We start from the raw sequence: 27,606 nt of genomic DNA, 5'->3' as shown, positions 1-27,606 counted from the left end.
ATTTAAATAAAGTTTAAGTTAAGAAGTAGTTTTTAGAAATAACAATTCATATTAAAGCTGCAAGCAGCAATGAACTATATAATTAATCCTAAAACTAACATGTGATATGGTTTCATCTAGCAAAAAAACTTCTTTTTTTTCAGTAGGAAATGTATATCATGTGTTGATAATATTCCTGCAGTTATTGATCAGTTGATTGTTAAAGCATCACAGTCTGGCTGATTGATTTCAACTGCATGTCATTGTGCAATCCTCTATTGTCATCAACAAAACCCTTTGTGTCTGTTGTCTGAAGACAAAGACATTGTTACTGCTAACCTAACCTAAAAATAACCTTCTGTGCTAGTCACAGATTGTACTTTGAACGACCACCCTGTGCCTGTGTCTGTGTACCTCTGGTCATCAACTGGGTTGGTTTGAGGAGGGACAGGGAAGAGGGATCATATAAAAGATCTGAGTAGTGCTGCCCTATTAGTCAAGACTGAGAAGGCTGAAAAACACTCTTTTCTCTAGCCCATGATGGGTTACAGCAAGCTGTGTCTGTTACTGCTGCTGAGCAGCTGCACGTTGGCTCGTAAGTAGTAATCTATTTTGATTCAAAATAACAACATCCCGATACAATTTGTACAAAATATTATAGCATTTTGAGTATAAGTTGACATTTGGAACCATTATTTTGTAGTATTAAGTGTAAAGACCTTTTCCTTAGCAGTCATTTTAACCTGTCATCATAGCACAGGATGATTCGGTTCTCTTCAAGTAAATCAGGACAGTGAACCAGCATGAACAATAACCAGGTCCCTGAAACTAATTCCGCCATTGGTATTATCTAAAAATGTCTTCAGTGTGAAATGCCTATATAAGTGTGATAGTTCCAGGCTCCTACAATTTCACATACCCTGGTTTACTGTGCCAAGTAAATGGAAACGAACCATTAATGGCGTAATGTCTGTGATTGTCCTGCTAGGACTAGTCAAGGCATTGACTCCATTACACATATTTTTTATATCAGTCAGCAGTCATTTATTGTAAGTTTCAAAATGGATAAATGCATCATTCGTGCTAAAATTAGTAATCATTATGCTCATTTCATGTCCTTGCCACTGCTGATGATTTAAAGGCACTTGATCAAAAATAGACCCTTTATATATATATATATATATATATATATATATATATATATATATATATATATATATATATATATATATATATATATATATATATATATATACTATATTACCATTGTCTTTATAAACATGTTATTCACTTCTCCACCTGAATAGCTATTTCTAGAATGAATAATACTGATTATACATTTGTATGGCCCTTCACTCTGTTTTTTTTCCAGAGGAAGGCAACGGCAGTAATGAACTAACCTCAACGTGTCTGTGTAAGTTTTTATCTACACTACTTAATAAAATGGAAAAATGAGAACGATGAATAAAGCTTACGTATAAAAAAGGTTGGTAAGGCCCAAAATGTATATCATTTTAACATGCTGGACTTTGGCACTTCTTGTGAAGGGTTTGACAATGTGTGTAACTGGACACGTATGTCGGTGCATAGGGTAGATAAACAGACACATTGACCTGGTAGCAGATCGATGGTGCTCGTGCTAAACAAATACCCACATAATCTGTTTTCTGGAGATAGAAGCTGATGGACTCTTGTTCCTGTGCTGTTTATGATTCACTACAGTAGCAGTTATTCACTGTTGGAAACATAATTTAGCTGCCACCGGGTCCAAAAGTTTGTGACCATGTTATGATGGTGAACCTTGACTGTGAACAGAATGGTCCTATAGGTGTAAAATAAGAACATGACCTGCTCATTAGAAGACAATGATGGCATTATTTGATTAGTTCATAGATTTTAGATAGTCATTTGTTCTTTATTGTGATACCTTTATCTTATTGCAGTGGCATCCAGATTTAAGACCTTTAAGAAATATGTGTACCAGTACACCGCAGAGAGCAGAAATGGTCTGGTGGGCACTGCCAACCTGAAAAATGGCCCTCAAGTCTCCTGTCAGGTACATGCCTGTTTGTGTCCCTCTTTGTCATTTGATAACAAAATGTTCTTATCTGAGCTCCCTCTTGGCTCTCCATTGACCCTGTGTCTGCTGTCACATATTTTTAGGTAGAGATCGAAGTCCCCCAGATGTGCAGATTTGTCATGCACACCAGAGACTGTGCTATCAGAGAGGTCTCTTTCATGGATCCCCAGGGCCAGCCGGTCTACAGGCAGACTCCTGGCTCTGAGGCCTTCCAGGCTGCCATGGAAAGGTTTGTGCAAAACATTCTTCATGGGGTCTGTACACATGCAATACTACAGAGACTGGAGGTAGCATGGACAATTGTCTTTTATAATGCATGCAAAAGAAAGTCCGATTTAGAAAATGGCCACGGGGTCTAGGTTCATAGAGAGAGGTTTGAAAAGAAAAATAGAAACACAAAAGGAACTAGAGCCACCGAATGGTTTGATTTCAAAGATTATATTCATATCATTCCTTGTGAAAATAGACAAAATAATGTATTATAGAAATGCTTTTCAAGTGAAATTGAAAAGCACTTCCTGTTAAAACTATTTACACCTTAAGTTTAAAGCCTGACTATGATCTTTTTGACATATAACCCAACACATTTCCATTGAAATGGTAGAAGTATTCCTGACCTGTTTCAGTGTTCCTTCAATATGCACAGTATAACACCAACAAAAGTACCAAAATAACCATCAATATATAATTTGGCAACAATCCATATCCATTCTTTTTGAGCAAACTATCAATGAAAAAAACATGCTGGTTTAAATAAACATGTAACACTCTATTTCACAGCTGTAGTTTTAATGACAGCTTCAGGTATCAATGCGTATTTGTATTGAGGGCAATGATACTATTACAGGCATTGCATCACCTTACTCATGTCGCATGAGTGCCGTCTCACAACGCACACAATGCGTCTCTAACAGTTTAACTGTTATCACTTTTGTCGGCTGAACTAATTTGTACATCAAATCTTCTCCCTGGTAGGAGGGTGGGACTGATTTTCCTTTCCACAATCGAACGTCTGCATTGTGATTGACACTTTCTTTAACAAAGATGAATACATTTCAATCAGGAGAGACTGATAAGTTTTTAACATTTATTATGCCAATGATGCGTTTATGAGCTACGCCCAAAAAAATGTGGGCTTGAACTCGACAAGCAGATTTGAGATTGCACTGTGTTTGACTTGAGCGGCAGCAATATATAAATCTCCAAAAGTGAGAAGGGGAACACATCGATCTGGTCCTCACCCTGCCCCCCCAAAATAAGTTATTACTTACCAAGCTCTACTTGAATGGCTTTTCCCGCCACTTAGTGCAGACTGCTAAGAGATGAGGCATGAAATAAACATTATACTGCAGTTGAAGTTAAGTCGATGCCAGCGGAGCGCTGCATGTGATGAATGATGGCGCCATCCGTGGCTTATGGTCGCAGTGACCTGGAATTAGCGATGGATGGATCTGATACTACTTTGATATACTTAACACTTATTAGAATACAATACTGTGGCAATTGCCACAGATCAATATAATGGATAGCTATGCCCAAGTGAGCATCTGAACAACATGTAAACAATAGAATGGATATGGCACTTCTTACCAGATATGACACTATACACCATTGATCTAATTGCTATGATGCTACAAATCTTGATGATTCGTTCTGGCTATAGGGCTGAGTGCCCTGCTGTGAAGACTGATGTAGCAGCCATTGTTTCTATGCTCTGACCTGTGGGTTCTATGCTCTGACCACTAGTTTCTATGTTCTGACCTCAGGGTTCTATGCTTTGAACTCAGGGTTCTATGCTCTGACCCCAGGGTTATATGCTCTGACCTCAGGGTTCTATGCTCTGACCTCAGGGTTCTATGCTCTGACCTCAGGGTTCTATGTTCTGACCTCAGGGTTCTATGCTTTGAACTCAGGGTTCTATGCTCTGACCCCAGGGTTATATGCTCTGACCTTGGGGTTCTGTGCCCTGACCTCAGGGTTCTATGCTCTGACCTCAGGGTCCTATGCTCTGACCTCAGGGTTCTATGCCCTGACCTCAGGGTTCTATGCTCTGACCTCAGGGTTCTATGCTCTGACCTCAGGGTTCTATGCTCTGACCTCAGGGTTCTATGCTCTGATCACAAAGTTCTATGCTCTGGCCTCAGGGTTCTATGCTATGACCTCGGTTAGTTCCAAAATTAAGACTCACCCCAACACCAGAACAAGCCCGTCAGCAGCAGCAAGTGAATAAATATTGATATTAAAAAAAAAGAATATCACATTAATTCATGAAGGTGATCTGACATAGGTAATGGGCAAATATTAACCATATATAATGTGATTGCTTGTAATTGGGATGAAATAAACATCTGTTAAGGATATTAAAATGACATTGTGGGACATGAGGCGACAGAATAGCACATTGCATTTTTGTTTATGTTTACCATGAAAAGGCTTCAGTGTTCCCTAAGTGAGTCTAAAACACTGAAAACGCTGTATATTTGAATGCCATTTGGGACCAGAGGGATTAAATGTGTTCTAACTGCGTGACTAGAATATCCCTGCTTCAAACTAGCCTTGTAGATGCCCTATAGTACGGAATTTACAGTAATATTTCTCCTGTCAAACAGGGAAATGCCGAGAGATGGGACAATGTTACGATATGAACAGAGCCTTTAACTACTGACACCAGTCTGACCATATTTATCTTATCCGGGTGCAACATGTTGATTAATTATCTTGATTGATAAACATTGGAAATGAAGTGAATGCGGAGCACAGGAGGCCGCTGGCACGGAGAGCCAGCCTCAGGGAATCTGTTGCGGTAGAAGTTTACAAATATGCGCTCCTGATATGCACTCCTGAGGCGTACATGGATGGTTGCTGGATTTTAGCCGGACAATGCATGGTGCTGTGCAGGTTGTTGCCTGCACAGTGTGTGTGACCCGAAGTACCCTGTGACATCCCCCGCAGTAAAACGAAGGGAAGAAGATGCTTTCTCCTGCAAACCTGTGAGAGGATTTCCGTCTAAACTTCTGCGAGAGCTTCATTTGAATTCGAATGGCATTAAAGACTTAAATTATTGGCCTGGGTACATCACATATAACCTAATCCTAACATAGAAATGTTAGGATTATTAAGAAGGATACAATGAGGATGTAGAAAGGAATCTGGATAACCTCACTCTTCCGCACGTCACAGATTTGGACAAATTTGGACAACCTCAAAATAAATCTGATGTAGACCTCACAGATATTTGCAATGGTTTAAGTGATGTAATTCATGTTGCATCTCAAAGGTTTCTTCCTTTTTTCTCCTTGTGATTTATTATTAGTATTATTATTTTTTGGAGGGGGGGGGGGGGGTCCTGTTCCAATGTATGGGTCCTGGAACAGAAGATGTTGTCTGTGTATTGTAATGCCCTTTGAGGGTCATTTGTACCTTGTGCTTTTGCCCTATACTAAAGTAACCTAATTGAACAATGCTTTGGTTGGTCAAGGTCTCCAACTGGCAACATTTGAACTAAACATAAATCCTCATGTGAGCCTACTGAGTTGATGTCTTTTCTTGACCCAGGAACCTTCTGAAGTTCACTGTGGAGAAAGTCACCAGTGTCCACCTTTACCCCGAGACGGAAGAGCCAGTCCACATCCTCAACATTAAAAGAGGAATCGTTTCAGCTCTCATGGTGCCTGTCATGGAGGATGAACAGAATAGCCTCATGGTTGGTATCTTCTCACAATCGAAAGAGGTTAATCTGACAATGTACCAGAAAAGACACAGCAAAGCTTGGATTTGGGTCTGTAGATGAAAGCACATTATATTATATGTAAATTGCATAATCCTATGTGGTTAAACTTGGTTGTTGAATCAGCAAATGAGCAAACAGTACATAAAACATGAAAGCTAATATGAGAGGTGACTTTACACCTCTCATATTAGTTTCAAGTCAGTGCATATGCAAAAGAAATGGCAGAAAAATCAAGATTTGAGAGCTAATATTCATGAGCTAAATCCTTCATCTGCTTTTTTACTTACTTTTTCCAGAGCACAGTGCACGGCCAGTGTTTAACAGACTACTCGGTGAATGCCAGAAGGGATGTCGCCACAGATGTGACACTGTCCAGAGATCTGTCCCAGTGTGACCAGTTCTACAGAAGGGAACTTGTCAACAGCCCCCTGGCACTGCTGCAAAAACTGGTGAGATGTTAGTACTAGTCTTGATAGCCACTGACTCGTTAATGTCTTTAGTATCACTGTATTGTGTGATGAATATCATACCTGATTATATAAAAAAAGAAGATGGCTTTGAAAAAAAGGTCTACAAAGACATTAATGTGTTAAGTATTAGCAGTGAGAATCATTAGAGATATGATATTGTTCACGGTACTTAAGTCCCAATACGATATTATCGCGCTTACTGTGGTACGTTGAGTAGTGCGATGTATTGCGATTTATTACCTTTTTTCAACCGCAAATTGGCCCTAAAGGACAATTTCAATAAAAAGATCAACAAAAAATAAATTGATTTTATTATTTCAGGACCAAAAAGTTTAGAATTGATTAAATAAAAGATCGATACTCGGCTTTGGTGTATTGATACATTATCGCCACAAAATATCGCGATACTATGATGTATTGATTTTTCCCCCTATCCCTTTTAAGTTTAATGTCTTTGTAGAACTCATCTGAAAGAATCATTCTCTTTGGTTTAGGTAATTTGGCTCTTGAATTGTAAACCTTTGGCTTTTGTTTTTGTCTTATCTTTTATCTCCTGTCTTATGTTTGATTTATATATTTGTATGCAGTGTTGAATGTTTTCCATTTGTTCCTGCTCTATGAGATCACTATGACAAGTTTCTGACATTTGTCGTAATAGCTAGTAAGTGAAGACAACTCAACTACTGGGATACATTAAAGAAATACTTCACTCCCACAATAACCATCTGATCAGTTACACCCCCATGTTACCTTGAATTAGTTTTCTCAATAGGGTCTGTTTTTAACAACAACCAAACTACCAAATTATTTGTTTATATAGATAGATATATAGATAGATAGATGGATAAATATGTACTTTATTAATCCTCAAGGGGAATTTTTTTTGTCAAAGTAGCGCCCCATATTTACAGACGTCAACATCGATGGAATAAACTAAACACACAAAATAAGTAATAAAAGAAAATATAATAAGAGCAGGGATGGCAGATATATACAAAATAATTTAAAAAAAGATATATATATATATATAAGCAAATAAAATATATATACATATACACACATGTATATACAAACATATGCCTAAACAAATGAAATACGTATATATACACAGTGTATTCAGAGATGAAATCAAAAGTAACGGAAATTAAATTAAATGCAGTGTAGTCAGGAGGTTAAATTGAATGTGAACGGAAATTAAATTAAATGTAAACAGAGAGTGCAAAATGTGCAAATATAGTAACATATATCTTGTGTAGAAATAGAAAGTGAAAGTTAATCCACAGATCTGGCCAGAGGTGATTTGTCATCTTTAAAATGTCATGCTATTGAGCATTAGTAAAGCATGAGTAACTAATTCATCATTTATAAAGCATTCTTCCAACATGAACACTAAATAGTAGCTCATTACTATGCCATTCAAAAACAGTTATAAATGTTTCATTCATGATTAATAAGCTTGACTATTATGGGTTTTTATGATTGGGTTTTCATACTTTATAAATGATGGATTCCCCATTTGTAAATTAAGTAATATTACAAACCAATTAATTACTTATATGATGCACTAATGGTTAACATGTGCTTCATGAACATGTTTTAATAGTGAAATTCATGATAAATTCAGGTAGTTACTAGTCGATAGTTAAGTATTAGTTAAGTATTTTGTGTGAGCCCATCTAAAGTGAGGACTATCAATGCTTTACAACGCATTTGTAAATAACATTGAAAGGAGTGCTAATCAAAGTTAACCAAAGTCTCAGTTATCTTCTCAACAGAAAAGGGAAATAGACACAACACAAAATGATAAAGAACATTAATATGATGGTGACGGGGTCAATGCCCATCACTGGCATCTCGCTATCATCTGTATTGGTATACTTACAAGTGAGGTGGCACGTGCCGGTGCCTGTCTCAGGACATTTCGTTAATGACGACCTCGTTAGCTGGTTAGCTTCCGAGCTCGTCACAGCTAGCTCATAATAGTCAATAATAATAAATATTGTGTAAGTGCTAGCAAATACATGTTAACCATTAGTGCATCATAAGTCCTTAATAGGTTTTTATATATATTATTTCATTTACAAATGAGAAAACCGTCATTTATAATGTATGAAAAAACAATAATGAAATGCCTAATACTCAAGCTTATAATTTAAAAATTTAACATGTATAACTGTGTAACATGTATATCTGTGTTTATAAATTGCATAATAATAAGTGTTCATGTTGAAACAATGCTTTATAAAGGATAAATTAAGTGTTAAATAAGTGCTAAATAGCATGTTTTTATTATAAAGTGTTACCAATAATTTTAAATAGAAAATATATAAACTTACAATACAATATGATAAGAGTACTTTAGAAGAAGTATGAAAGTGTGTATATAGTTGTGCAATAACTGTGCAGTATCTGTAGTCAACGCAAATCACAGTTTCTTTCAAAAAAAAAAAAAACACTGGGTAATTGGTATATAAATAGTAATTGTGTGGATGAAGTATTTCAAATATTTTAAGATGGATACACCAGAATGGCATTCGGCATTTATGTATAATGAAAAATAACTGGTTCCATCCCTGCCAATCATTGTTCATAAAGTGGTTTAAAATTATGTCAAAATACTTTATTGTCGATATAAAATACATTGTGGTGCACAAGTTGCCAATAATTGAAATAATATGAAGTCTTATCAAGCTAAATGTTCTTTGGAAGTAAATATGAACATTAACACAAAAACAATTTTGTTTACAGCATCGCCCCTTGTCGAAACTGATTACAAGCACTCAAATCTGCAACTACCAGTTTGATAACAAGGGAAAGCACATCATGGCAGCCATGTGCACAGAAAAACATATCTATCAACCATTTTCCAATGCGTAAGTCATCATCTGAGTGCAGATATGTGTGTCTATATACTGCACTGCTACGTATTTTGCATCACCTTCTAATCTGCATTGCAGGGACAATGGAATATCATCTGAGGTGACCCAGAATCTCAGCTTTCAAAGCTCCAAAAGGCTCAACAAGAAAGTATTTGGTGAGCTATGACTGATATGCTCAACTTTAGTTCACATCTCTTTTTGGGAAATGCAAAATTAATGTATAACATGTGTGTACACAGACGTGAACCCCAGACAGAGCAAGCTACTCCACTTCGAAGACCCTGACGATAAAGCTCCAGTCCAGACGAAGGACACTGCTTTGAGCACCCTCCAGGACCTCGTAGCTTTGGCAGGCACAGACCAGGGTCAGAAGAGGACCAGCCTTTTCCATAAGCTGGTGTCCAGCCTGCGCGTCCTGAGGAACGAGACCCTGAGTCAGACGGTTACTGAGATGTTGGACGTGTCAGGCTGGCTCACCTGGCAGGCTCTGGTCCAGTGTGGAACCACAGAGTGCACCAGCGCCATTTTCCAGGTTTTCAGGACTATTAAGGGGTTGCCAGCAGAAGTGGATGCTCTAATCTATGGGCTGAGTCTGCAGGCTAACCCTGATGCCACACGTGTCCGAGATATGCTCAGCATGGCTCAGTATAAACAGAGCAGGGTGATCATGTATGCTCTAGCCAACACAGTCAAAAAGTAAGTCAAATATTGTTTCTGGGCTTCATAAAACAAATTGTTACGACACACAATCCTTTTTTTTAATATTACTATATTTATGTTTATATAGTTTAACTGTAGAAAATATGTTCATTTTGAATAAAGCGAGCACGACATGAACATGTTCTTATGTCCTATTTTGGCAAACTGCTACTGGAGACCACAAGAGGGAAACACTCTCAAATGGAAGTTTTCACCCAAGCCAAAGCATTTGATTAGCATACAGCATCATCCCTCTATCTGGCCCACAGGTTCCATAAAGCAGAAGTTACTACAGTGGTCACAGATGTGTCAAAGTTTATGGAAACACTGTTAAACGACTGCTCAGAAGAAATCCTTGCTAAAGATTCTGACTTTCCTGCTGATCCCGAAGAGATTGCCTTCCTTGTACTGAAGGTACTAGTAATTCCAGACTTTAACTGACTGTATTTCTGGATCGAATCAGATTTTGTCAGGGAACCTGAATCAAGGGTACCCTCAAATTGATATATTTTTTTCATCTCCAGGTTGTTGGTGTCATGGGTCAAGCCATGCAAGCTGTAAGCCCCAGTCTCATTTCTTCCATTTTGCGGTGTGCTAAGAAAACAGACATTCCATTATCAAACCAAAAGGCAGCTATACAGGCCTTCCGGTTGATGGATATTGATAATGAGGTACAACTAGTTCATACTAACACATGTATTACAACTTGTCATTGAAGGGATGTTGCAATTTAACATTTGGTCACCTATAGGTCAGAAACAATTTCATGGAGGTCTTCAAGGATGCTCAGGGCCCTGTTGAAAAACGTGTAGCAGCCTACCTGATTCTGATGAAGAACCCAGACCAAGCTCTAGTTAAAGACATTCTGAACAATTTGGAGAATCTGAGGGACGAGCAACTCAAGAGCTTTGTGGTCTCTCACCTGAAAAACATCCGTAACTCCGAGGGGACACAAATGCATCAGTGAGTATTTGGCCAGCAATCGTCGCAAGTTAATAAACTATGCATTTATATTTATAGTGACTATGTCTAAGTAGAAGAGCCCGGCAATCAAAAACAAAACAAAAAAACAGAAAACTAAACGTTGAGTGAATATTACATTTATTAGGTGGCCACAAGAACAACTGAATGCTAATGTTTCTATGTTTCTGCGAGACATCATAGGCAATAGGCAATGTCCTGCAAACCTGTTAGCAATAGCAATTCTAGAAGTTAATACAAAATTTGTGTTGTGGGTTTCTTCTGCCCCAAGTGACCAAAAATCCAGTAATGCAGATTTAAAGATACCCCGTTTTGTATATTGTTTTTTATTTTAGGGATTTCAATTGAAGCCAAGATAAGCATGTATTGTGGATTAAGACAATAGGTTTACCAAGATTATAGGGCATGGAAATGTAAGGGACAGATACTTTTTGCTGACAGCTTCTGGATCTAAAAGACAAAATATAAATATGTTTGTCTTGGCACGGTGTCATCTGTAACATTCTTTTCTCCTAAAGACTTAAGGAGTACATTGAGTTGGCTTTGAGTGACCAGCCACCACACACAAACAACGTATTTGATGGCATGTCAAGAAACCGCAAAATAGACTCTTCTTTGGGCTCAGTGCAGAGTAACATCATCTTCGATGCCACTGACACCTTGCCTAAGGAGATGATGCTGGAAACCACTTTAAAGGTTTTTAACTACAACTATGACGTCTTTGAGGTATGTTTTCAAACGCATATTTGGTATATAGAACACAAAAACTAGCTTTGTAGAGATTTTTAAACATTCAAAATCTCCCACATTCAAGGTCGGCGTTGAGGGAACAGGATTTGAACCAACAATTGATGCTCTCTTCGGAGAACAGGGTTTCTTCCCTGACTCCATCTCCAAAATTATGTACTGGGCAGGCGACAAAGCCAAGATGCTCAGGGAGGTTTTGGATAAAATTGCTCCTGAAAAACATAAAACAAAGAGACAGGTAAATGATTTTTGCATATTGTGATTGTCTGCAAGACAACATGAATACAACTTTGCCTTTCCAACTACATTTTACTTGGTTTGGAAGCTTCATTGAGCATGCATGGCCGGAAACTTATACATACATTTGTAATACCTCTCAAGGTCCCGGAGAATCTCCTAAAAGATATCATAAAAGGTGTCCAGAAGCTCATGAATGACATGCGTTTCTCTCAAGCCCCTGAAGCTACTGCCTATCTTCGGCTTCTGGGAGCTGAGATAGGATACATGAAGACCAGTGACATGAGAAAGATGGCTGAAACTCTGTTCATGTACTACCATGTTTTCATCAGGGTGCTACCTGCAAAGGTCAGATATGTTGTTAGCTTTGTACTTCTGTTTAAGATTTTTTATTGAAATTATCCATAACTCCTCGATACATCCTCATATACATCTGCTTTAGCTTTGGGAAACCTACTCAGAAGCTACAGTTCATATGTTGTTCATATGTCATATCATATCCGTCAGGCTCTCACCTTATCATCATTCAAACAAGCTTTCAAAACCCACCACTTCAAACTCGCTTTCACCTACTAACTCCTGCACCCTACACCTACTAAGCCTTGCTCACCTGCTAACCTCTGCACCCTACTCTACACCTGCTAACCCCTGCTCCTTACCCTTCACCTGCTAAGCCCTGCTCACTGCCCTTTACCTGCTAACCCCTGCTCCCTACACTTCACCTGCTAACCCTTGCTCCCTACACTTCACCTGCTAACCCCTGCTCCCTACACTTCACCTGCTCATCCCTGCGCCCTACCCTAAACCTGCTAACTCCTGCTCCCTACCCTCCACTCCATGACTCATTCCGTTGCAGATTATCCAGTTTTCTTTTGTAACAAAAATGTTTGTTTTGTTTTGTCCTTTGTCTTTCTATTTTTTGTTTTGTTCTGTTTGTCTCTGTTCTATGTAAAGTGTCTTTGAGTATTCAGAAAAGCGCTATATACATTTAAAGTATTGGTATTATTATTATTATTATTATTATTATTATTTTTAATAATAATAATAATAATAGTATTATATGTAGCCTGTTTGTTTACTTTCCAACAGGCCATTTTTGCATTGACATCAAGCACTGAAAATGAAGTCTTTGCCCATTACATCTTCATGGAGAATGCCTTCTCTTTACCCACTGGTGCTGGCTTTCCTCTGAAGTTCTCTTTGGCTGGGGTGTTTGCACCTGGTGTCAAAGGAGGCCTGACTCACTCACCTGCTAGCACAACGGTAAGTTAGCTTATCTTCTTTGTAGTGTATATGTTAAATTACAATTATATGTTTACCTGTGACCCCTGTGAATTTCTATTTACAGCTACTTTGTTGTATCCTTCACCTTGCAGAGTGACTTCTCCTTCATGCCTTCAGTTGGGTTAGAATTCATCACCCAAATGGGTGTGCACATTTCAGATGTGGAGGCTGGCCTTGAGATGCACACTAATATGTACCACGAGAGTTCCCTCAATGCTAAGGTCACCGTGAGCAGAAACCAGATGAGATTGTCCATACCTGCCCCCAAGTCAAACACACAGTTGTTCAGCTTTAGGTCAGTGGGACATGTGCCAAACAAAATGCTTTCACTGTTTACAAATGTCATGTTGCTTTCTCTCACTACGTATCTCTCTCTCTCTCTTTAAAATATAGCAACAAGTTGCTGCCTGTGTCCTCCAGTCCAGCAAATATAAAGCGATCCCTGTTGGAGGAGCAGACTGACTCAACTGACTGCCAGCCCCTTTTCAGTGGTCTGAGATTGTGCTCAATTGTGAATTTCTCCAATGCTACTTCAATAGACCAGGCCTCATATAACCTCTTCACTGGAGACAGCAGGTAAGAGTAAGCCACTTGGGTGTGGCTAATATGTAGATAGTTACTGTAATTGACTGGCTGGAATGCAGTATTCTATGATTTTAACTAACCAGAGAATTTCATGAAATTTGTGTTTTCTCAGGTTTGTAGTTGAAATCCAGCCGACAGGGGACGTTTCAGAGTACACTGCCACCATCATTAATGAAATGCTCAGAGAGGGTAAAAACGGTCGCCATAAAGTGGACTCACTAAAGCTAAGCCTAAAAGCAGAAGGTACTGTTAAAACTAATGTGTGTATATGTGTTTGCGTATTCTACACATCACAATTCACATCTAGTGCTATCATTGAATGCCAGTTAACACAGTATTTGGGCATGTCTTACTTTCATGTGTCACACACCTGCAAATAACGTTAAGGGTTTTAGTTGTCTAACCATAATCATATTTTAACCAAAGTTGAATTACCATTACCTCAGTCCCCTTAATCAAATCATAGAACATTTATTTTAACATGTGCCAAATTGTATGAGCATTTGTTATTGAACTATAATGCTCCAGAATGAATTAATGAATATGTGCCATAAGATTAGGCCCTTGTTTGTCACTTTTTTTCTATGTAATATCACTTATAACATGAATATAGACAATGTTGTAATATATTATGATGCCACCATTTGCCACTGTTCCTTGAGAGAGAAATTGATTGAGTTCAATTTCTGCTGTTTCCAGGGGACGATTTATCAGAGGTCACTGCATCTCTGAAATACAACCGCAACAAGAACACTCTCACCACTGAGGTTGTCATTCCCGATTACGATGTGGAAGCAGGCATCAAGCTGGCTGTAACTGACGGTGATGCCAAAGGATCGAGGATGAGAGGTATCACCATTGATGTCACGAACAAGAACATCCCACAGCTGACTCTTGTTGGACACACAAGGTACATAGTTCTATAAACAATCCTTTCTAATGATGTATGATGTGGAAATTTCAGCTGTGCTGTCTTTTGTTTTGTTTTGAGGCAGGTTATCAGTGGATGAGGAACACCCCAGGAATTGCAGTTTTACCAACCTCAATGCACTTTGTTTTAAATGTAGACTTGACAAGATGAAGGATTCCATGCTGCAACTCCAAATGGTTATTCCCTCTCTGAAAACAGATGCCTCTGTCACTGCAACCCTGAAGCGGGATGAGAATGTGATCATGGACTTAGAGACAGTCATCAACCTCCCTGAGACATCCTATCAACAGAAAGCTTCCCTCAAATACAGTAACTGTCTGCCATTACTCACAGCTTTAGCACAGAAGACAGATGCAGAGAATTTATTCATTTATGGGTGCATTTTTACTTTACAGATGTTGACAAGTTTGAAGTGGAAATAAAATCAGATCTGAATTCTGAGATTCAGAAACTGATCCCAAATGGCGAAGATCATCTCAGGCGGCTGCAGCAGCTCATTGATCATATCCTGGACCAGAAAGTGGCAAAGACTGATATGAAACTGCGTCACATCGTCACAAAAGGATTTGAGGTAGCGCTTTGACGTTTGACCTGATATGTATTACCTGGTTCAATCCCATTTGCTCATTCTGCTAGTTATTTCTGATCAAAAAGAATTTTGGTCAAAAGCTAGCTCATGTTGTGACAGTGCTTACGCTGTGTGAATGTTGTATGAATGTTAGATAATCCCAGTTTTGCTTTTTTCTACCTGGGCCTTCTGTGCCGTCTGATATCGTATTCATAAATATGTGCATGACGGGTTGCTGCGTCATTAATGAACAATGCACGTAGTCCACATAAACAAGAACAAATTCACAAGAACCAGTCACATAACAAAACAATCCAACAAAACCGTGGCACTAAAACACTACACACTCAAGACCACAATCAGAATGAACAATGTTAACTATGTAATTAAAACTACACCATAGACACATTAACACAGAGAATACTGCAGATGTAAAAACACAAAAAGCAGTTCACTCACCAAATGCTGTTCACTTAAAGACAAAGTCCTCCTGCCTCTCTTTGTTAACAAAAGTTAAATGATGCGGTTGCACAGTTGATCGGTGTGCTTCAGTTCAAGCAACAGGTCCTTGTTGATGGCCATGGACCCCAGTTAGGACAGTCGAGCCTCCCAGTTGCGTTTCTGGAATAAGTTTTCATGCGCCCATAACCTTCGGTGAGAAAGGAGTTGTCTGTAAATCCGGCACAAAGTTGGTTTCTCCTCCACTTTCAGCCATTGAGTGTTAAAAAACTACACCAAGCAAAACACTAAAAATGTCTCTTATGTTTAAACCTGAATTGTTTTCTGCTAGTTAGCTTTCTGTTGACAAAAGTCACACTGGCCCATTGACCTGTTAATGCTGACATACTTCCAGCACATCAAAAAATACGCCCAGCAAGTCAAACTAAAGATCTGATTGGTTAAAGACTATGACAAACAACAATAACGTCCCCCATGTACTTTAATGTGCAAAGGCCAGCTTGAAGGCCTCGGGCCTTTCTTCTTCCATAGAGACCAAAGGCCTCGGGCCTTTCTTCTTCCATAGAACCAAAGATGTCGTCTTCTTACGGCCTTTTTTTGACTGTACAGTTTTTGTTGTAAGTAATATATAATATATATTCATGTCACCCTAAAGGCCGGTGATATATGGATAGACAAATTGAAAGCACGCATGCCCTATCTTGCAAACCTGCGAAATAAGAGGAGCATCTCAGATCTCACCTTGGCAGCACTGCCTGAGAAGCTGTTTCTGCAGTCGTAAGTGTTTACTATCGAGTGTAAGAATATTATTTTCTTTTAGGTATTACTTGGCATAAACCCTAACTTTAAAACCCTAACCCTAAAATGAACTTGCACTAGTTGTTTTGTCTTATGGTGCCCTATGATGTACAATTTGTCCAAAATTGGAACAATATTGATTATGCTTTTTTTTTTTTTTATCTCAACAGCGACAGCTTGTTCAGATACCAGTTCAACAAGGATAAAATGGCTATCTCGCTTCCTCTTCCACATGGAGGCAAAAAGTCACATGACCTGAATATCCCAACCACTCTGTCTATTCCCCTTATTGATTTACCAGAAATAGGCCTATATATCCCTGCAAAAAACTATCCGCTTCCATCATTTACAATACCACCTTTTTTGGATTTTACTATTCCCCTTCTCGGTCTAGCTGAAGCATCCACTAAGATCAACAGCAACTTATACGGCTGGGAAGGCTCCATTTCTGGGGGTAACAACACTATTGATGTCCCAAGCTATATTGCACAGTACAAGGCTATGGCCCAATCACCGTTCAACCTGCTGTCATACAAGCTTGAAGGTAAACACCTTCTTCAAATGTGGATTCTTAATAGTTACTTAATTATAGTGTTAAATTCACTTTCAGAAAGTGGCATGAAGGATATGATTTTTTATTTTATAAAATGTTTTTTTTGTGAAACTGAGGTTCTTATATCTGTATCTGTAAGGATAAAATCTGGAGCACGATATTACCAAGTTTTGTAGCAACTAACATACCAGCATAGAGCAATATATTCATGTTAACTCATTCTCATTCTCCGCTTATGCTGTACTGATAATATTATATTTTCTGTCTGTCTGTTTCAAGGAACCGGTATGATGTCAGGAAGACCTGATGATAATGTCAAGTATCTTCTGAATTGTTCCTTCAGCCATAGCCTCATTGACACAAGTTTCAGTGTGTTAGAAACATTAAGGGTAACCAACAAATTGAATGCCAGAGCCAACTATAAAATCCAAGCCTCTAGTCCAGTGGGTCTGCAAGCCTCCCTCTACTACTCTGCTCAGTCAACTTCAACTCTTGATTCAGATCAAGTCTCAGGAGATGGCAACATGGATGGATCACTTGAAATAGGTTCATTCTATACCAATACCTCCTACACCCACAGCTACAACCTACGTCCAATGGATGGAGAAGGAAGAGGAGAGTCCACCCTGCATTTAAACTCTTCATTCTTTGATGTTCACAACATGATTCATGGAGTCTATGCAAACTCTGAGTTGAATATGGTGTCCAAAACCAATGCCCAGAAGGATGTCCTCAAGCATGTAGCAGAGCTCAAGTATAAAGATGCTCAACTGTCCCTAAAGTGTAACACCGTTGCCACTGTCATGGATCAATCACTCAATAACAAAGTTGAGCTTGGTGTGTCCAGCCATATGGCCATCCTCAGAATTGAGTCACAGGCAGATGATGACACAAATAGGGTATACTCACTTATAGAAGGATCCCTGGATTCAAATGTGCTTCAGGTAAACTCTGAAGGTTCCATCACCTTTCACACAGGTCGTGGATTGCACAAAACGTCTCTTATGGTTGACAGAAATGGTCTGACCACAAGTGGAACTAATGGCATTGAGTGCAGTCTTGTCACGATGGAGAATATCTTCAGTGGTGCCATAGACAACAATGGAGCGTCCCTGTCCACCAGCACGAAAGCTATGGCTGAGGAAAGCAGAGGAGAGCTGAACGTTGAGGGTAAAATCACAGCTGAGGAAGCCTCCTTGAATGGTGTCCTCAAAGGCCATGCATACGATGCAACCACAAGAAATATCATGGATATTGTACTAAACCGTAGGGCCCTGACCTTTACTGGCAATACAGTGGGAACATTGAAGCAGATGAAGACAGAAAATAGCCACACACTGACCCTCACTATGTGGACCCTAGCCCTCCACTCCAAGACTAACAACGCTATCTGTGAAGATGTTTACTACAAGCAAGACACCAAAGTTCATATGAAGCCATTTGTTACGTCACTTGATATGACAAATTACCTCAAGTTTTATGATGGTACTTGGAATAATGAAGGCCACATGAAGCTTGAGCCAATTAAGATGGATCTGAGGGGAAGCATGAACGGAGCTTATGGAGAAGAACACAACATTAAACATACCTATGAACTCAATTATGACGATATGGCTGGAACAATGAGATACAGCACATCTGGAAATGTAATGGATGCCCAGCTAAGTCACAACTGTGAACTGGAGTTTGCGGGATTTTCCTCTAAGTCAAACTGTGAGGCACAAATCAATTCTGAGTCTCTACGTTTGGACACTGCCATTCACACCATGGCACTGCCTTTCAGCCTCACTGTTGATGCTCTTGTCAACAGCGATGGACAAATTAATCTATATGGGAAGCACACCAGTCAGCTGTATAGCAAGTTGTTAGTTAAAGCCGAGCCCCTAGCTCTTGCATACTCACATGACAGCCGGGTATCAACCACACATATGTTTCCAAGTGGGAAGTCTTCCACTAATTTCGACAACACATTTGATGGCCTCCTGACACCAATGGACCAATATCTGACCTGGAAAGTAAAATCTAAGATAAACAATAATACCTATAACCAGGACATTAGCACCTTCCATAATCCTGAGAAGGTTGGATTTGAGTTTTCAGGAGTAATGTTAACAGACATTTTCAGCAAATTAAGCAAAGACAAGAGACCAGAAATAGAAGAATTTAGTATAGCTGGTTTCCTCAAGTATGACAAAAACAATGACTGTCATATTGTTGACATCCCATTCATTGAGAGCTTTCCTGTTGCTTTTGAGCAGTTTAAGAACACCCTTGTACAAGCCTTAGAATCAATTCAACAGTTCATCAACAATTTAGATATCAATCAGCTAATCACTGACTTTAGAGGCAAGTTAGATCGTCTACCTATGCAATTAAGGGACTTCATCCACAAAATAGACTTGGAGAACAAAGTGAATCAAGTAAAAGCAAAACTTGATTATTTGATCAATGAGTTCGCTGTAACAATGGATGACTTTGAGGTTGCTATAAACAACTTGAGAGAGGGCATGGAAAATACGATAATGGACTTTGCCACCAAAATAAGTGACATAATCCTAGCAATCAAAGACTATGTCGAGGCCGGCCACTTTGCCAAAAAGATAACAAATATACTTTTACAAATTGTAAATCAGCTTCAGGTCATTAATGAGAAGTATGAAATCAAGCAGTCACTCGTCAAAGCACTAAATACCATCGAAGACATCATCAGACAGATAGATTTACAGAAGCTCACAGAAAGCAGTTCTACGTGGCTGCGTGAACTTGATTCTAAATATAAAATCTTGGAGAAAATAAAAGACAAACTCTCTGAAATAAAACAGGCCATTGAGAACTTTGACATCAATGTCTTTTTCCAAGATGTAAAGGATTACATTCTCTCAATAAATTTAGCCATTTATGTTGAACAACTTTCTCATACAATCCCCTCTTCAGAAATCGCAAAAGTGTTAGAATCGATGAATGATGTTATTGTCAACTGGATTGATGAATATGAAATCCCCAACAAAATCAATACCGTGTATTCTTACACTAGGGATATACTTTTAAGATACAATCTTGATGATTCAGTTAAAGAATTGATGGATCAGTTAGTAATTCTCATCAATCAATTCAAAATTGAAGAGACTGTGCAGACAATGGTCGATGCTTTGAAATCGATCAACTTTGAATTTGTTCATGATAAAATGATGCAGCTTTTGCACAGTGTAACAAGCCAAGTCAGAGCAATTGACTTTAGGGAAAGCATTGATGACTTCAATGAACACATTTCTTCAATAGTTAACTCATTAAAGGAATTTGACTACATTGCATTTGTTCATGAGACCAACAAGAACATTGCTCAATCAACAAACTATATCAATGAGCAAATTAAAATATATGAGATTGTACAGAAAATTGAGGCAATAAGGGAATTTTTCAGGGAGATCCAAAGTTCCATCTTCACATATTTGGACGAACTCAAAATAACAAAGGTGGCTGAAACTTTAAAGAAACTGAAAAATGTGATTGACACCACATTTTACAATGACATCAAGTTGAAAGTGCAGGATATCCTTGAGGACATGCGACAAAGAATCCTTGACATGGATATCAGAAATGAAATGTACATTTATCTCCAAAGAGCAAGTGAATCTTATAGCAATTTGGTTACCTATATTTCTGCACAGTTTAACCAACTGATAGAGAAGATCAAAAAAGTGGCCAATGACAACGAGATCATCACCCAGATAAAGCAAACTGCAGATAGAGTTCTGGGTGCACTGAAAAGAGCCGAGATTGAAGTTCCAACTTTTACTGTACCTCTCACTGACCTCATCATTTCAGCATTTACAATAAACCTGAACAAACTGCAGGAGATTAGCATCCCAGCTAAAATTGTTGTCCCTGAGTTCAATATCCTCAACTCCTACACAATTCATGCCTTTACCATCGACTTTGATGAAATCAAAGGACATATAGTAGCACTCATAGACAGTATCAGAACATTTGAGATCAAAATGCCTGACCCTGAGGACATTTTTGGTGACCTAAAAGTTCTTTACTTTTTTAAACTACCAGATCTCACCTTCCCAGAAATAACTCTTTCAGAAGTAAAATTTCCAATCATCAAAATCCCAAAATTAAATCTGAAGGATTTCAAAATTACAATGCTTCCAATTCCAGAGATTAAATTACCTGAGGTTCCCAGTGATATTTGTATGCCAGTTTTTGGCAAACTCCATTGTGAATTTAGATTGAGCTCCCCAAAGTACACTCTGGAAACTACAGGCAAGATTGAGAACTCAACGTCCACACCAAAAAACCCGCAGTTTACAGCCACTATTACTTCTCATGCCAAATCACCTTTCGAACCCCTTGAATACACATTTGAAGCCACTGCTCAGTTGGAAGCTCCCAGAATGAAGAAGTTGCTATTCACAGAAACCGTGAAAGCTACACATGTGGCTTTCTTCATTGATCATGAGGGATCCTTGACACTCACTGGGGCTTCTGCTGAGGCTTCTGCTAAGACCACTGCCAAGACAACAAGTCAAATCTACATGGCAAATTTGGTCAACAATATGGCACTTACATTGAAGAAAGGACTCTCTGCGGCCATAGACACAACCTACGACCACAACTTGGATTTCCCATCAATTGAAACTTCAAGTCAGGCATCTGTGAAACAGAATATAGCAGCCACCATGGAATCAGGCAGAGTAACTGTGACTGGTGAAACTACTGGTAATGGAAAGTGGTCCATTCAAGACTACTCTGATGAAGGTACACACACAAGCAATGTAGAGTTCAGCATCAATTTTGGCACTGCCAAGTTAACTTTAGCAGGAGAAACAGACTGTAAGGCCATGAAATTGAAGCAAACACTGATTGCTGAATCTGTGATCTTAAGCCATATTACTGTTGAAGCTAGATGTGAAAATGAATTTCCATTTATCAAGAAGAGTGTTATGGTTTTAAATGGAGAGGCTCATATTGGGGACTTGAAAGTGTTAGTAACAGCCTCTCATGATGCTGAACTCACTGGAGGTCTTCCTGGATTCATGGCCAACTCGCTGGAATTAATGGCCCATCCATTTGAAATTGTGCTTGATGTGAAGAATAGAGTAAACTCAAAGATGTTGTTCCCATTGAAACTTACTGGCAAGGTTGATCTGCAGAATGATTATGATGTCATACTGAACTCTGAGAAACAGCGTGCTAGTTGGTTTACTTTGGCAAGATTCAACCAGTACAACTACAATCATAACTTCACAGCAGAAAACAATGAAATGAACATCTTCTTTCAATCATCAGCTAATGGAGAGGCAAATCTGGACTTTTTGACTGTTCCTTTATCTATCCCAGCAATAACTGTCCCTTATCTTGACATTAAAACCCCTGAGGTCAGAGACCTGTCTCTATGGGAAAATGCTGGATTCGAAACCTTGCTCACAAGTCCTAAACAGTCGTTCGATATGAAGCTGAAGCTTCATTACTACAAAAACCCTGATACACACAGCTTTGAATTACACCTTGAACCAATGTATAATATAATTATTGACAATGCCAATATTATCCAAGCTCAATTTGAAAACTGTAGAGACAAAGTAGTTACACATCTAAAAGATTCGTACAACCAAGCAAAGGCCCATTATATCAAACACAAAATCGACACCTTAAGTCTGCCTCCTAGAATCTTCACTGTCCCTGGATACAAAATACCATTATTGAATATTGAAGTTTCTGCTTTCAGGGCTGAGATGCCAGCCTTTAGCTACTTTGTTCCCAAGGAGGTCAGTACACCAAGCTTCAAAGTTCCAACACTGGGTTTCTCTGTGCCATCCTATACTGTTGTGCTACCATCTTTGGAATTACCTGTTGTCCATGTTCCAGAAACATTAAGTGAACTCAAGCTGCCCACTTTCACACTACCAGCCATTCAGAACAACATCTTGATCCCAGCCCTTGGTAACATAACTTATGACTTCTCGTTCAAATCCACTGTGATCACCTTAAGTGCTAATGCTGGTCTTTACAACCAGTCTGACATCGTTGCTCGGTTTAGCACTTTCTCAACATCTGTGTTTGACATTTTGAATGGAAAAATTGATGGCACCACCAATCTGTCAAGAAAGAGAGGACTAAAACTGGCCACCACTGTGTCCTTGGAGCACAACAATGTGCAAGCAAACCATGAATGTGCTATTAGTCTGACAAAAAGGAGTATGGAAGCATCTTTAGCTAACACTGCAAAAATCAATCTACCCTTCCTCAATCTTGAATTAAATCAAGAACTCACAGGAAATACCAAGACCAAGCCAAATGTTGCTTCGAAGAAAAAACTGAAATACATGTTTAACATTCCTTTGATTGAGACTGTAGGCAAAGGAAACCTTGAAATGAACTGGGCACTGGAAGCACTTTCTTCCCATTTGTCACTTGAGACCTCTACCCAAGGGAAGTCAGACATAACAATAATAGACAGGTATAACTTTAATGGAGATCTAGAAGATGAGGCCAGTTTCTACATTAGTTCCAATGGCCTGCGTTCAACTTCCAGGACTGCCTTCAATTCAAACATTGACAAACAGGAGAAACACAAACGAAGCTTAAACAATAATATCTTCCATTCTGACATGACTAACAACTTGGCTCTTGAGGTCTCTTTGAGGAGAATCTTTGCAATAGCGGATTACACCAGCAATAATAATGTTGAATCTGATTCTTTTAACACTAATGGAAAGCACAGTGTGAAAGGAGGACTAGAATTTGTTCCTTTAACAACCCTCAAGACTATGCTGAACATTGAGGCAAGTCAGACAAACAGTTTGGGTCATGCTGGACTTATTCAGAGTATCAACCTTGCCATCAACTCTAAGAAGCAATCTTTAACTTGGAGTGGTAAGGAACAACTGGCATCTCTCATCCATGCTTGTGATTTACTTGTGTTTAATGATGAATCTGAAGTACGCATGGACATGACAGGATCAGTGGAAGGCCACTTAGCCTTTTTGAAAGCAGTTAGGATTCCTGTATATCAGAAGACCTTCTGGGATGTTCTGGACTATGATCAGGTCACAAACATGGACGAGTTACAATTCCTCAACATCTCTTCCAGTATTGTGTACACAAAGAGCATGGATGGCCAGGAGTATACAATACCATTTAAACTATTTGAAAACGGCATCACATTTAGCATTCCTGAGATTAGCATTGCAGTGCCAAGTTGGGTAAAAGAAATTCCACACTCTATAAGGAACATAGACATGCGATTTGAAAACATGGATGTCCCTGATCATCTCACTCTTCCCTTTGCAATATTGATTCCAGCCTTTGATGTGCCATTTACCAACTTGCATGTAGAGCCCTTAACGATTGATCTTAAGAACCTTAACATCCCCAAGGTGATCACCACTACAGCCTTTGAAATCATGCTGCCAGGCTTGCCAATAATGTCAGTGCCCAGTTACGATATTGAAACAGAGTATCTACAGGGGAAAATGTCACTCCTTTCATTTAAAATGTCACAATATGAAATCACTGTCTCATCTTTCACATTACCAAAATCCTTGAACATTGGAGAGCACAGCATCAGTCTGAATGAAATCACAACCCAGATTTTAAACTTTGAACTTCCAACCATCGTCATCCCAGAGCAAAAAATTGAAATCCCTGACATTGACTTACATCTGCCGTCAAGTGTGTTTATTCCAGCTTTTGGAGCCATCAGTGCCACTCTAAAAGTTTCCTCCCCTATTTATAATGTATCAACAACTGCCAACCTGGAGAAAATCGACTCCAGCCTTGTAACTTTGCTGAATTCCATCTGTACTTCTACAGTGATCTTCTTGGAATATGACCTCAATGGTAAGACAGTAACACACTCTACTTAATTTAATTTTTAGATCTAAGACATTGCAATATATAATAATAGATATATGATATGTGCCCTTTAGCCAGTGCAACCCTTGAATTTGATAATGGAGCAATCAATCTAAAAGGGACGTGCAACTTGATTCACAAAGATGTAACTATGGACTGGCAACATGTTTTGGCACAAAACCTGAGGTAAGTGTATAAACTGTATATTTTGCTTCTTCATTTGTAATTTGATTAGAAGTCAAGATTTATTTGCCTAATTTAATCACAATGTAAGTGTGGTAAAAAAGCAAACAGTTGAATCATTATATGAATCATTTTTGTCACCCTGTTATGCTGTTGTACTTCAGTTCATCCTGATAGACGATTTTCCTCCATTGCCCTTCTGAAGGTTTCTTCCCTTTTTCTCCCTGTTAAAGGGTTTTCGGGTGGGAGTTTTTTTTGTCCTGTGTGTGTGTGTGTGTGTGTGTGTGTGTGTGTGTGTGTGTGTGTGTGTGTGTGTGTGTGTGTGTGTGTGTGTGTGTGTGTGTGTGTGTGTGTGTGCGCGCGTGTGAGAGAGAGAAAGAGAAAAGACAGGAAGAAAAGGTGGACTATTGTTTATTTTCTTGACTAGTGTTTGTCAGTTATTAATAACTTACTTGGATAACTGCTTTACCAGTTTCTGTGTCATATTTTCGAGTAAGCTTTCCCAAATGTAGGGGGGTCAACCTGGGCAGCAATACTGTCCAATTAGTTATTGCATGTGAATTGAAAAAACAAGTCGGTTTATGTCCAGTGGTTTGGCCGATCCGATCACAATCCGTCTGTGTTTTGGGTCAATCACCTTAAACATATTTCAATAGAAGGTATAAGAGGGTATTAGTTACATGTGTCATGAGCTGCCACAGGACTAACAGCAGTAGTTGAGTTTGGAGACGTGATCCACTTCGTGAAAGTATATCGACTCTGCCTGAGTTTGCTGTAGCAGTTGAGAAGTCCCTGATGTGCAGGTGGCACCTTGGTCGCTCCTCCCATCAGTGTATGATTAGATGTGAATGGGTGAATGATGACATGTAGTGTTAAAGTGCTTTTAGTGGCTGGAAGACCAGACTAGAAAAGGGATACAAGTACAGTTCATTCACAGGTTGACCAAAAATGCACTAAAAATATCCCTACTAACAACTGTTTCTCTGTTTTAAAGGGAGTCTCGTCATACTCTCAATGTTGACATCACTAGCCAAACATTTGTGGATGCAAGCTTCCGTTTTGCTTCCCACAAAGATGGTATCACTGCATCTATGTCTTGTCCATCACTTGGTTTCCTTGGATTGCAGTTTCAGCGGAAGTCTCCGTCACAGTTGTATGGAAAACTGTTTAATCGCTACCTGGTAAGATCTGTATGTGGATTCATGTTATATGTGGGCAATTGACACTGTTTTAACTATTATTGATTTAAATGTATTCTCTCTACTGCAGTCTACTCCTGAAAACGATAGTGATGTTTTCACTGCCAAAGCCATGCTGAGAAACTCTCAGAGGTTGATCTTACAGACGTCATGGAATTCAGATTTCCTCCATGATGTAATTGAGGGTACCAAGGACAGGATTCCATCCATGACTGATGCTGTGCGCAAGTTTATTAACAAGTACCACACCGCTCATTTTGGCTTTGATCTCAATCGAGGCGGCATGAAGCTGAAAAACACAGTTTCCAATGTCATAGAGAGAGCCTATCATGAGGTACCTATGTCTTTTGACACACTGCAGAATTCCATCAAACACATCAGTAATCAAGGAAAAGACATGTATAGGAAGGCTTCTGACGGATTGATGTCCATAAGTTTGCAGGATGCTGTTGACAGGTTGGCTCACGTGATTAGACAAATCTTGGAACACAGTAAAGACAAGATGTTTGTCTTGCTAGATGCAGTCACACAGTTCTTGAGCGACATAAAGTTGACATTGCCTGGATCTGAAGAGAAGATCTCCAGCCTGGAGATGATCCAACGAGCTCGTCGGTCTGTATCAAGAGCCACCGACAGGGCAATGCAAAGGTTTTACAGCATAGCGGAGCAGATTTCGAGATACATCAATGGAATAAGGTTTCCCATACCTGGAACTGATGTCATTGTAAATGGAAATGAGATAATGGATAAACTGATGTCTTCGACGAGATATGTAATTGATCAGCTAAGACATTCAGTGCGCAAGGGGTTCGATTTGCTTAACAAAACAGTTAATGACCTCTTCCTGGTGATTGCTGAAAAAGTGGAGAATCTGATCACCTACTTAAAAAATGAAAACATTGAAATTGCTTCTCATGTTAATGCCATTTATGCAGAGGTTCTGCAGTCTTCAGACCAACATACTGAAGAGGCAAAGAGATATGTGGCTGAGTATAAAGACAATGCCAAACTGATAATTCAAGAGGCTTATAATGCTATAAATATTGAGCAGGTAAATAATGGTACCAAGGAGTTTATCAGTATTTTGCAGTCACATCTCTATACAGGACTTAATGAAAGCATAGATATAATGAGAAGGGCATCCCAGAGCACAACCCCGTATATTAAATTGAGTAATAAAAAGATGGACGTTGAAATTCCTTTACCCTTTCTTTGGAAGTCTTTCAACGAATGGCCTACTCATTACAGACAGTGAGTTATGGCTCTATTGATCATGGTTTCATCATGATTAACTGAATTTAGGTGTTTGTGAAAAATTTACTTGATGTGAATAAAAATGTGTTAGAACTTGTGTATTTCTTTTGTGAGTTAAACTCACATA

At 38.9% G+C, this 27,606-nt stretch overlaps 1 protein-coding gene across 1 annotated transcript; it reads left to right on the top strand.

Moving 5' to 3' along the window:
- The first annotated feature begins 516 nt into the window (after nucleotides 1-516).
- On the top strand, nucleotides 517-27,480 carry apoba (apolipoprotein Ba). The gene is made up of 28 exons (XM_068595486.1): nucleotides 517-574; nucleotides 1,352-1,393; nucleotides 1,923-2,035; nucleotides 2,143-2,288; nucleotides 5,615-5,762; nucleotides 6,086-6,238; nucleotides 9,008-9,132; nucleotides 9,217-9,293; nucleotides 9,378-9,834; nucleotides 10,107-10,251; nucleotides 10,362-10,508; nucleotides 10,589-10,800; nucleotides 11,337-11,544; nucleotides 11,633-11,803; nucleotides 11,947-12,150; nucleotides 12,892-13,065; nucleotides 13,179-13,381; nucleotides 13,480-13,662; nucleotides 13,784-13,914; nucleotides 14,371-14,581; nucleotides 14,739-14,911; nucleotides 14,998-15,173; nucleotides 16,285-16,406; nucleotides 16,598-16,971; nucleotides 17,260-24,828; nucleotides 24,918-25,029; nucleotides 26,021-26,207; nucleotides 26,296-27,480. The coding sequence occupies exons 1-28, from the start codon at nucleotides 517-519 to the stop codon at nucleotides 27,478-27,480; spliced, it is 13,206 nt and encodes a 4,401-aa protein (XP_068451587.1).
- The last annotated feature ends 126 nt before the right edge of the window (nucleotides 27,481-27,606 follow it).

The sequence above is a fragment of the Clinocottus analis genome, unplaced genomic scaffold, assembly GCF_023055335.1.
Source record: "Clinocottus analis isolate CAN_PGR_092001 unplaced genomic scaffold, fCliAna1.0.p SCAF_30, whole genome shotgun sequence".
NCBI lineage: Eukaryota > Metazoa > Chordata > Actinopteri > Perciformes > Cottidae > Clinocottus > Clinocottus analis.
The sequence above is the reverse complement of the archived record's forward strand: the minus strand, read 5'-3'. Positions and strand labels throughout refer to the sequence as shown.

Excerpts from the sequence above, each read along its gene's own strand:
- apoba (XM_068595486.1), top strand. The coding sequence starts at position 517 with ATGATGGGTTACAGCAAGCTGTGTCTGTTACTGCTGCTGAGCAGCTGC. Across the intron at positions 5,763-6,085 it reads ATGAACAGAATAGCCTCATG|AGCACAGTGCACGGCCAGTG; the intron begins GTTGGTATCTTC and ends TACTTTTTCCAG. Across the intron at positions 16,972-17,259 it reads GCTGTCATACAAGCTTGAAG|GAACCGGTATGATGTCAGGA; the intron begins GTAAACACCTTC and ends GTCTGTTTCAAG.